At 42.8% G+C, this 12,431-nt stretch overlaps 1 protein-coding gene across 1 annotated transcript in view; it reads left to right on the top strand.

The window, feature by feature from the left end:
- Positions 1–5,927, top strand: part of TPH2 (tryptophan hydroxylase 2) — a 70,036-nt gene extending 64,109 nt beyond the window's left edge. The window contains exons 9-11 of the mRNA XM_079993839.1: positions 1,760–1,855; positions 4,075–4,208; positions 4,322–5,927. Coding sequence (XP_079849965.1) covers positions 1,760–1,855; positions 4,075–4,208; positions 4,322–4,496 — 405 coding nt within the window. The 3' untranslated portion in view covers positions 4,497–5,927. The remainder of the gene's footprint in view (positions 1–1,759; positions 1,856–4,074; positions 4,209–4,321) is intronic.
- The last annotated feature ends 6,504 nt before the right edge of the window (positions 5,928–12,431 follow it).

Genomic DNA, 12,431 nt, shown 5'->3' with positions numbered 1-12,431 from the left:
AGGCGGAACTCACCGGAACTGAATCCTGACACCTCTTTGCTGCATTCTGTCACCTCTGTAGTGTTGCTGTGCTGTTTCCCTGCATGGCGCTTGGGGCAGCATGACAGAGGTGGCAGGCATCATGGTGTTTTTTTTGGGTGCTCCTCCCCAAAAAGATCAACCAATTCCGGCACCTCTTTTCTAGAAAAAAATCCCTGGATGGTTGCAGTAATGCCACCAACAACTAATGGAGTAGGAAAGGGTGAGTGGGAAGGAATGGAAATATTTTCAGAGCAGGATGTACCAGGCTAAGCGATGGCCCCTCCTGGCACGGGCAAGTGACTGAGGTGATCTTGAGGCCTTCAGGTGTTTCTATTGTTTATTGTTTGTCACTCCATAGAATAACTTTGAGAAGGAGGAAAAGAATCAAGCAGAGGCTCGACATTCCTTTCCATTTAGGGGGTTCCTATTTCCTGCTAGCAGTAAAAGCTTAACTTTGCAGAATTGTTTGCATTGTTGAATTAAAAGCTAAAGGTTGCAGATATGTTAATAAAGCTAAATGTGCTCCATAGGGACACAGGTGGCACTGTGGTCTAAATAAACCACAGAGCCTAGCGCTTGCTGATCAAAAGTTTGGCGGTTCAAATCCCCATGACAGGGTGAGCTCCTGTTGCTCGGTCCCTGCTCCTGCCAACCTAGCAGTTTGAAAGCACGCCCAAAAACTGCGAGTAGATTAATAGGTACCGCTCTGGCGGGAAGGTAAAACAGCGTTTCTGTGCGATGCTCTGGTTTCACCAGAAGCGGCTTAGTAATGCTGGCCACATGACCTGGAAAAACTGTCTGCGGAGCGGACAAACGCCAGCTCCCTCGTCCTGTAAAGCGAGATGAGCTCTACAACCCCAGAGTCATTCGCAACTGGACTTAACTGTCAGGGGTCCCTTTACCTTTACCTTTAAATGTGCTCCATAAAGTGGCTATGCAGTAAGAAGGAAGCACAACTGAGTTCAGTGGAGCTTACTCCCAGGCAACTACGTATAGGATTGCAGCCATGCCACTTGACTGATCAGGGATGTGAACCTGGGACTCCTCAGCTAAACTTCAGCATTGTAGCTAGCCACTACTCGACCATTTGCAGCTTCCTAGTCTATGACTGTCTGTTGATTCTAATAACTGTGTATAATATTAATGCACTGCTGCTGTATGCATTAATATTATTTGGATGTGTGTGTGCATTAATATTATATATATATATATATATATATATATATATATATGGATCAATACAGCTGCCTACATTTTGGATTCTTTCTTGGTATCATTTCATGATATGCCTGCATTTCAAAACTGTATATAAGTGCATGTATATGTATATATAACCTGTGCCTTTTTTGTTGATTTTGTGTGTATGTGGGCGAAGATGGTTTGGAATAATTTAACATATTCAAGCAAACACTTCATACTTACTGGCTGCTACAAAGGTGCACGTGTACTGCCTCAACCATAGGTGCTTCCTTCCATGAATCATGCTGATTCTAATGGCGACACTTCTTAAACAGATTTAGGACGGAGCCGGAGGAAATAAATCAGAGCGTCCCTGATTTTGCCCTTTGTGGGAAAATTACATTTAAAGTACTGAAATGTGTATGTCCTTGATTGAACTTATTTAATAAACATGAAATTCTGAAGTAGTGGTGTACGCAAGCGAAAGCCCTGATGACATGCTTTCTTTGAACTCGTGCATACATCTGGACTCAGGGGCATCTGTTTCTCTTTCTTACAGTGCTATTTTTTCACTATTGAATTTGGTCTTTGTAAGCAAGACGGGCAACTCCGGGCTTACGGAGCAGGGCTTCTATCTTCCATTGGAGAACTCAAGGTAGGAATGTAAACAATAAATATACATAAGCCTGCATTATTTATGGCTAGTAACCAGCTCTCTGCTGCATAAAGATACATATTTCTTGTATAATTCGAGGCTGATTGTATTTACCTCTTTCTAAACGGCCCTGGTAACCGTTAGTACGTGTGTTTTGGAGGGCTTGAAAAACGCATTTCAAAAAGGTGCCCGATTCCAAATAAAGCATGCATTCCTTTTCCACAAGTGCATGGATTTGAAAGAAACAAGAGTGGCAAAATGCAGATGGGCAGTGCAGTCCTAACCTCCAAGCAAAGCCACTGGAGAGTGTTGGAATGAGGCAGAAATAGCTCTCTTCCAGGCTCTACCAGAAGCAGGGTTCTGCCAACATGTGGGCTTTTGCCAAAAGCACATTGAAATGATACTGGTAAAAGACATAAAGTTGAGGCCGGGGATATATTTTGGAGGCTCTTGATCTTTAAAAACGCCTTCCATTTGTGTAAACAATCTATAACATTACATCGGTCTAAAACTTATTTAAAAATAATTCTATTGATGTTGTAAAACATTTCTGGCAATCTGAAAACACGCCATCCAAAAATGCCTGTTGCCATAGGCAACCTTCCAATATTAAGTGTGTCTTTTCCAGAAGGTTTATTTTCTCAAGCAGAATTAAAAAAAACCACAATTAAGAAACCTACAGTGTAGTGAGGCTAGCACCTTGCAGCGTGGTTTAACAATCAATCTCTCTTCACATGTAACTCTGAGAGTTGTAGCTCTGTGAGGGGTATTGGGAATACCCTCTAAGCGTCCCGATTTTTCAGGGACAGTCCCGGAATTACAAAAACCGTCCCAGTTTCAGATTTGATCCTGGAATGTCTCTATTCCTCCTGCCAGTGCTGCTGCTATTTTTATCAATATATTCATTTCAACACACACTTTCTGCTAATATAAGCATTTTTATAAACATTATCGGTTGGAGAACTGCATTGCAAAATCTGGGTATGTGTGAATTGCAAACTGATAACTGTGTTGTTTGCATATTGTTCTAGAAAGTGTGAATTTAATAGATTCACCTTTAAATTAGAGCTGAGTTGAATTTCTATCCCATCTGCATCTCCACATGTTTTGAACAACATGTCTGGAGAGGAACAAGTGTGGGAATGTCTGATTTAAAGTGTGCCTGCCTTTGATATTGAACACTTAAAAACATATATATATACAGACAACCCCCGATCTGCACAGGGGTTGTGTTCTAGGTCATTTCGCATGACAGCAGAGAATGTATAAGCCTGTTATGCCCCGCTTTTGGCTAGCTTACAGTTTATCGTATTGTCTGAACCAATGAAAGTGATTGTGCTTTGTTTCAAACAAGCCAATTTCAAACCATAGTTTCCAAATCTGGCCTCTTTAAAGTCATCATAGTTAAATGTCAAACACTGTTCTGGCCCTGCTGACTGTGGTGAAGCCACGCAGAGGAGCATCTGGGATCAGACTGTGGGGACCCTGAAAGAGGCTGGGCCTGTTCCTGTTCCACTAAACTATAGTTTAATATGGTGTCCAAACACAGCAAGTTCATTTCTCTCTCTTATCACAAGGATGCTGTTCAATTGCTCTTTTGGAAATACATGCATGTCTTCCTTTGCTTCCTCTTATCACTATAATCTATCTGTTTGCCTAGTCCTTCCCTAGCAGTATTTGCGTGAAAGGGTAATAATGTCTTCTATCAACATACAATTTTTAAAAAATTATCAACTGTTCACTATATATCTATTTCACTTGTAGACCGAAATGCATTTTCAAGATACGATATTGATTGTCACACAAATGGCATAAGTTGTGTGAATAACATCGTAAGATTAAATTTTACTTGTAAAATGGGCAAACGTTTATTGCCTGGAGAAGCTGGTAATTTGCGCTACCCCAGTAATTCTGCTTGGAATATTTATTGATAACTGTCTCTTCAAGGTTGATGATTTAAGCCGCTTATGCATATGGGGCAGAGATAGCTCTTAGTTGTTTTCGATTATGTCATCATTTGGGGGAAAGGCTCTTACAGCAACTAACAATTTTTTGAATAAAAATTGATTCATCCTATTGATGATTAAAGACCACTCTACATAAAATGGGTGAGACTAGCAACTGTGTTTGAGAGCATACTATGCTATAAAAGCTGGGTGTACAGAAACACTTGAGCATTCTGTAATATAATTTAACAGATGATGTCGTGTGTTTTGCAGCACGCTCTGTCTGATAAAGCCAATGTGAAAACATTTGATCCAAAGACAACCTGCTTGCAAGAATGCCTTATCACGACTTTCCAGGAAGCTTACTTTGTCTCTGAAAGTTTTGAAGAAGCCAAAGAAAAAATGAGGCAAGTTCTCTCACTTGACCCTTAAAAACAACCCCCAAATCTAATTTTCTCTTATCTGAAGGCACAGAAATAGGAGTTAATTTTCTTTCTTTTCTTTTTTTTTAAACTTTCAGGGACTTTGCAAAATCAATCAACCGTCCCTTTTCAGTATATTTCAACCCATACACCCAAAGCATTGAAATTCTGAAAGACACCAGAAGTATTGAAAACGTTGTCCAGGATCTTCGGAGTGACCTGAACACAGTGTGTGACGCTTTAAGCAAAATGAACAGATACTTGGGGATATGAGTTATCCAGTGTTGTGGGATTTGGAGTGTAGCTACCTTAACACCATTATACGATGCGATGTCTGTTCCTTCTCTGTTGCATGACCGTTACACTTCCTTAGTGTGTGATATTATCCGACTGTAGCTTCAGATACGCCAGTACTAACACGCAGATCCGCAAGGAAGTGGAACATGTATCCTTTGCTTATTTGTTTAAATGTTTAGCTTGCCACGCAGCTTTTAAAAAGCTCCCAGGGCAGCTTACAAGCACATAAAATGAATACACTTCAATAAAAAGCAAATACGTCAATAAAAATGCACATATTAAAGACAAAAAAAGCATCCATCATCATCATCATCAAGCAATAGCAGCTGTAAACAAAATTACAATAAGAACTGCATTTTAAAAAAAGTTTATGTTCTCTGATACTAAATGGTTCTCACTAGCCTAGCAGACAGATCTGATGACTTCAGTTGAGGGGATTGTACCACAAATGTGACACCACAACAGAAAAGGCACTGTCCCTTGTACCAGCCACCTTGATCTCAGGCAATGCTGGCCCAAGCATGCCTCAAAATGGCACTCCGCTTCCCACCAGCGAGGAAGGGACGAGTGAAGATCAGGAACAGGGGGCAAAGGAGTGAAAGATTGACACTGGGATCTGCTGCCTTTGTGGATCTGCCGCCTGTGATGATCACCTCCCCTAGCCTCATGGGTGGGTCGGCCCTGTACTTAAAGCAGGGCCAGAATGGGGAAGTTCATGCAGAGAGTACCTGGGAATCAACCTATTTAAAGATCTAAAAGTTTAGTCCAACACTTTAAATTGTGTCCTGAAACAAACTGGGAGTTAGTGTGATTCTTTCCACATAGGCATAATGTGCCACCGAGCGATCCAAAACCTTGACAAGGAGAAGCACAGTGGGGAACATTGGCAAATGCATTACAGCACCCAGTGCTCTGCCACCTTCTGAACCAGTTGATGTTTCTGGAAAGTTCTTAAAGGTAGCGCCATGCACAGTACATTACAACAGTTCCAGTTTTGAGGTTATCAAGGAATCCATGGCCACGTCACTCTCCTCTAGAACTGGTTGCACAGATGAAGCTGCTGAAATGAACTTGGGTCTCTGGGAGCACAATAAGGTCCAGGAGACTATCTAAGAATATACTTCCTTGATATAAACCTGCAAAGCCCTGATATAGCCAGAAGTTCAGACGTGTTTATGAGCTGGTTTACACACATTCGCTCATTCATCACTTTGCTACTTCAGCTTTGAGTGTTGATTTGCATGTCTGACCCAAATGAACACCTCATCATGAGCTCAACCACAATGCTTTACAGTGCAGCCCTCACTTTCAGCCGTGGTTCATTGAGTGTTGAGTAATAAAGTGATGTACAGAGATATGCGAGGCCACCCTTAACACCATGCATAAATGTGGTATTGAAAAACCTGACTTGGAATTGATTTTGTTTTCTTTATGACGTGGTGGTTGTTTTTTGTTTTAAAGGAAAATGTAACAAATGTCTCCTCTTTTTTGTTAGCAATGCACATTCCCCTCTTCCCTCACATTTTCACAACCACTGGGTTCCCACCAGAACTTGAGCAGCAAAGAACTGCAATCTTTTTTGTTTTCCATGTTCAGTGGAGACATATTTCTTGCTTGGCTGGTGATGACTGTTTCTGTCCCTGCGCCTTTAGATTCAGCTGTGGTTTATGTGACATGGTGAAGAACATAATATGTCTCTGTTAAATGGCCTTTGGGGTATAATATACATAATGGACAGTTATTTCCAAACATTGAAGCACCTTTTCATTTTGTGTGTGTAGCCCTGTTCCACTTGCATATCATACAGAAATCCCTAATTTATAGATCCCACCAAATAGTAAAAAGATGCACAACATCATTCTTCATATATTTTTCTTGAAAGATGGCACATAAGAAATTAAAGGCTGCAATCTTTTGAACTCAGCAAGCTTGCTTCAGAGTAAATATGCACTTAGTCAGTTATCTCTGTAATTCTTAACTAATTGTTATATGAAAATAATTATTACAATGCATCAATCGATAGTAGTAACGCCTTAGTAGGATGTTTAATCAGGCACAATTTTTCTCAACTAAATAGGAGATATCTAGTTGCTAGTTTGAAAATTCTTCTTAAATCATAGCCTAAATCAAGAGATATAATTTATGATAACTCTGTGTGTCCATGTGTATGATTAGCTATAAAGAAAGCATCTGTCTTTCACAGGGGGCAGCTATGACTACAAATAGCTTTTTTAAAAAAATAATAAGGAAATCTTAATTTGTAATTGAATGTGACAAATTAATCACAAAATGCACTTGGCTCTAGAGAAATTGTAGATTCTAAATTAGCTATGGAAATCCTGACATGATTTTCTCTTGCTTGCAAATTATCTGGGGCCATCATATACTCCTTGCTGCATTATCCAGAATATTCCAATGGATTTTTCTAGATGTGTGTAAGTGGTGTTTATTTAGTGGGTCACTTTCACATGCACAAAAGAGGACTGTTAAAGCTGAGGAAATTCCGATTCCTTACAAGTAAACGGATGAGCATGGAAGTCATCTTTTTGTAACAATTGCGGTCTAATTTCTGAAATGAAAGCAGTCTGGGCAGCCTAGGTTAGTAGGAACAGTAGCACTTCAGGGATGGATCAATGATATTTTTTGAAATTGCTTGTTCAGATGAGAATAAGTGCTCATGCACTAAAACAAACATCAAAAGTAATATTAGTACCATACAGCTAACTTTTGGGAAGACTGACAAGACCCTAATGAACAAACATTATGCTCTGTCTCTCTGGCTTTCTAGCTTGCTGCTTTACTTCTAGGTCACATTATTGCTAATTCTCACCTCTCTAAACTCTGGCTTTACCTGTTGAGGGAGGGCCCCCTCACCCATTTGCCATCGCCTGCTGAGCCTTCTTGATCCCTTTGTTCTCTTAATGGCCGTTCACCCAGGTGCTCACAGGAAACTAGACTGGCTTAATTAGATTTTAACACTTGCTGGATCCACGGATTAGAGAGGTCTGGCACCCCAAGCCTTGATTAAATTCTAACACTTGCTAGATTCAGGGATTATAGGAAACTGGCACCCACAAACTCATGATACATCTTGAAGTCCATCCCTGGCATCTGCAGGTGGGGTTGGAAATACTCTAGTCCAAAACCTCAGAAACCTGTGGCCAATCAGTGTAGGCCATACTGGTGCCCTCCAAATGTTCTGGGCTACAGTCATTCAGTTTCATGAACTGGCAGGATACAGGGGAGGTGGGAGAGGAGGAGGAAAATCCCAGCGCCAGGTATAGCCAGGACTGGGGCAACTAGGGCAAACAGAGGAATGGGGAAGGAAGTACTCGCGGGGTGATGAAGGATGGCAAGGAGATGGGTGTCAGTGCACAGGAACCAGAGCAGCAGGACCCAGAGCCAGAGGGGCCCCTGTCTCCACAAACACCGTGGGCTCTAGGAGGCAGAGGGAGGAGTGAGAGGGGCACTCTAGGAGGCTGAGGCAGGCAAGGGCCCACAGCCCAGCTCCCTACCTGGCCAGGTGGAGATTGCTAGCTCTGGGAGGAGGTGTGTGATTCCTCAGCTGAAGTAGGCTGAGGACAGGTGAGGCTCACATGTCTCATCAAGCCCAGATGCTGCAATCAGCATGCAAAGTGCAAAGGGGAAGCAGAGCTGAGGTGCTGTGTCTGTTCAACTGCCCATGTTGATGGACTTTGGCTTGGATGCTCCTGGACCTCTATGGGACTGTGCTTTGGGTTTGACTCTGGACTGTATCCTGACTGCTGGACTTCATATTTGGCCTACTTGGATTGACCCTGTACTGTGTTTCCTGACCTTTGGGCCTTGGACTTTGCTTGTGTGGATTGAACCTCAGAGTTTGAACTTCGGACTTGATATACTGACTTGCTGCCAGGTAGGTCAGGGGTTCAAGACATTCAGGGATGATGGGAGTTGTACTCAAAAGCATCTGGAGGGCAGCATGGCTGACATAGGCAATACTGAGCTAGATGGAACAGTTGCCTGACTCAGTCTAAGGCTGGAATAGCCAAACTAGCTTCTTGGTCAGGTGATGGGGAATTAAGGGGCTTGGTGTGAGGTGGTGAATGGGTGGGCAAACAAAGCTAGAATTTGGAGTAGAGAGTTGCAGTGGAGAAGACCCTGATGTTGGGAAAGATGGAGGGCACAAGGAGAAGGGGGCGACAGAGGACGAGATGGTTGGATAGTGTTTTCGAGGTTACCAGCATGAGTCTGACCAAGCTGCGGGGGGCAGTGGAGGACAGGAGTGCCTGGCGTTCTCTGGTCCATGGGGTCACGAAGAGTCGGACACGACTAAACGACTAAACAACAACAACAACAAGGCCAGATGTGAACCAACAAGCTGGAAGAATGCAGAGAGACAGAATAATGATGTCTGTTTGAATCCAAGGCTGTGACTATGGGAAAAATAAAATGCTTTGGGAGTGTTGATGTTGGGAACCCCTCCACTGTAGGCTCAGGTTTTATATATGTATAAGTAAGCCATATATCATAAAGTCACCACTGTCTCTGCTGTGCCTCATTCCAAAAGGAAACATAGAATCATAGAATAATAGAGTTGGAAGAGACCACAAGGGCCATCGAGTCCAACCCCCTGCCTAGCAGGAAACACCATCAGAGCATTCCTGACATATGGTTGTCAAGCCTCTGCTTAAAGACCTCCAAAGAAGGAGACTCCACCACACTCCTTGGCAGCAAATTCCACTGTCGAACAGCTCTTACTGTCAGGAAGTTCTTCCTAATGTTTAGGTGGAATCTTCTTTCTTGTAGTTTGGATCCATTGCTCCGTGTCCGCTTCTCTGGAGCAGCAGAAAACAACCTTTCTCCCTCCTCTATCTGACATCCTTTTATATATTTGAACAAGGCTATCATATCACCCCTTAACCTCCTCTTCTCCAGGCTAAACATGCCCAGCTCCCTTAGCCGTTCCTCATAAGGCATCGTTTCCAGGCCTTTGACCATTTTGGTTGCCCTCCTCTGGACACGTTCCAGTTTGTCAGTGTCCTTCTTGAACTGTGGTGCCCAGAACTGGACACAGTACTCCAGGTGAGGTCTGACCAGAGCAGAATACAGTGGCACTATTACTAGATGCTATACTCCTATTGATGCAGCCCAGAATTGCATTGGCTTTTTTAGCTGCCGCGTCACACTGTTGGCTCATGTCAAGTTTGTGGTCAACCAAGACTCCTAGATCCTTTTCACATGTACTGCTCTCAAGCCAGGTGTCACCCATCTTGTATTTGTGCCTCTCATTTTTTTTGCCCAAGTGCAATACTTTACATTTCTCCCTGTTAAAATTCATCTTGTTTGTTTTGGCCCAGTTCTCTAATCTGTCAAGGTTGTTTTGAAGTGTGATCCTGTCCTCTGGGTTGTTAGCCACCCCTCCCAGTTTGGCACCATCTGCAAATTTGATCAGGATGCCCTTGAGTCCATCATCCAAGTCATTGATAAAGATGTTGAATAAGACCGGGCCCAAGACAGAACCCTGTGGCACCCCACTAGTCACTCTTCTCCAGGATGAAGAGGAACCATTGATGAGCACCCTTTGGGTTCGGTCAGTCAGCCAGTTACAAATCCACTGAGTGGTAGCATAGTCAAGACCACATTTTACCAGCTTCTTTACAAGAATATCATGGGGCACCTTGTCAAATGCCTTGCTGAAATCAAGGTAGGCTACATCCACTGCATCCCTTCATCTACCAGGCTTGTAATTCTGTCAAAAAACGAGGTTAATCTGACATGACTTATTTTTCAGAAATCCATGCTGACTATTGGTGATCACAGCATTCCTTTCTAGGTGCTCACAGACTGTTTGCTTAATGATCTGCTCCAGAATCTTCCCTGGTATTGATGTCAGACTGACTGGGCGGTAATTATTTGGGTCCTCTCTTTCCCCCTTTTTGAAAATAGGGACAACATCTGCCCTCCTCTAGTCTGTCGGGACTTCGCCTGTTCTCCAGGAATTCTCAAAGATGACTGCCAGTGGTTCTGAGATCACATCTGCCAGTTCTTTTAATACTCTTGGATGCAGTTCATCTGGCCTTGGAGACTTGAATACATCTAAACTAGCCAAGTATTCTTGTACTATCTCCTTAGTTATTCTGGGCTGTGTTTCCTCTGCTAAATCATTTGCTCCAAATTCTTCAGGTCGGGCATTGTTTTCTTTATTGGAGAAGACTGAGGCAAAGAAGGCATTGAGGAGTTCAGCCCTTTCTGTGTCCCCTGTTTGCATTTCACCATCTTCTCCTCTGAGTGACCCCACTGTTTCTTTGTTCTTCCTTTTGCTATGAACATACCCATAAAAGCCTTTTTTGTTGCTTTTAACCTCTCTAGGAAGCCTGAGTTCATTCTGTGCTGTAGCTTTTCTGACTTTGTGTCTACACATGCTGGCTATTTGTTTGAATTCCTCTTTGGTGGTTTTCCCCCTTTTCCATTTTTTGTACACATCCTTTTTAAATCTTAACTCAGTTAAAAGTTCTTTAGATAGCCACCCTGGCTTCTTTAGGCACCTTCCATGTTTCCGTCTCATTGGTATTGCCTGAAGTTGTGCTTTTACTATCTCCCTCTTAACAAACTCCCAGCCATCATGAACTCCCTTTCCTTTTAGTATTACTGTCCATGGGATCTCACCCAGCACTTCCCTAAATTTTATGAAGTCGGCTTTCTTAAAGTCAAGAAATTGAGTCCTAGTATGCTTGGCTGCTCCTTTCCGCTGTATAGTAAACTTCAGAAGAGCATGATCACTCGCGCCTAATGATCCTTCCACTTCTACCCCACTAACTAGGTCATCAACATTGGTTAGGACCAGATCTAAAATGGCTTGTTGCCAATTTGTTGCTTCTCCCACTTTCTGGACAATGAAGTTGTCTGCAAGGCCAGTGAGGAATCTGTTTGACCTTATGCTCTTGGCTGAGTTTGACATCCAACAAATATCTGGGTAATTGAAGTCCCCCATTACTACTATCTCCCTTCCTTTTGCATGCTTGGCCATCTGTTCCAGGAAGGCATCATCTATGTCCTCCGTTTGGCTTGGGGATCTATAGTAAACTCCCACAGTGAGGTCCCTGTTATTCTTCTCTCCCTTAATTTTGACCCAAATGCTCTCACTTTGGCTTTGAGGTTCTAAATCTTGGATCTCTTCACAGGTATACACATCCCTGACATATAACGCCACTCCTCCTCCTTTCTTGTCTGGTCTGTTTCTCTGAAATAGATTGTATCCCTCCATTATTACATTCCAGTCGTGGGACTTATCCCACCAGGTTTCAGTGATGCCTATTATGTCATATTTAGTTTGCTGTACCAAGAGCTCAAGCTCATCTTGTTTATTTCCCATGCTTTGCACATTAGTGTACAGACATTGAAGTCCATTAATCATTCCCCTGTGTCTCTTATTTAAGGATTTTTTCCTCCCACCACTAGGTCTGCGTGCTGTTTGCTCCATTTGGTCTATGACATTTGGATGATCATCTTCATCAATTGATAGACTCCTACCTTCAGGAGCACTGTCTCCCTCCCCCACATTAGTCAGTTTAAAGACCTCCTGATGAGGTTTCTGAGATTTTTGGCAAAAACATTCCTCCCAACCGTTGTGAGGTGCAGCCCATCGCTTGCCAGAAGTCCATCTTCAAGAAACTGCAGTCCGTGATCTAAGAATCCAAACTGTTCCTGTTTACACCATTTGCGAAGCCAGCTGTTCACTTCCACTATTTTTCCCTCTCTCCCTGGGCCACGTCGTTCAACTGGGAGGACAGATGAGATGACAATTTGTGCATTTAATTGCTTCAATTTCCTGCCCAGAGCCTCGTGGTCTCTTTTGATTTTCTGGAGGCTATTGCTTGCCGTGTCATTGGTTCCCACATGAACCAAGAGGAAGGGGTATTTGTCAGTGGG

Source organism: Podarcis cretensis (assembly GCF_951804945.1).
Source record: "Podarcis cretensis genome assembly, chromosome: 10".
NCBI classification, from domain to species: domain Eukaryota; kingdom Metazoa; phylum Chordata; class Lepidosauria; order Squamata; family Lacertidae; genus Podarcis; species Podarcis cretensis.
Note: the sequence above shows the minus strand (reverse complement) of the source record. Positions and strands in the feature narration are given on the sequence as shown.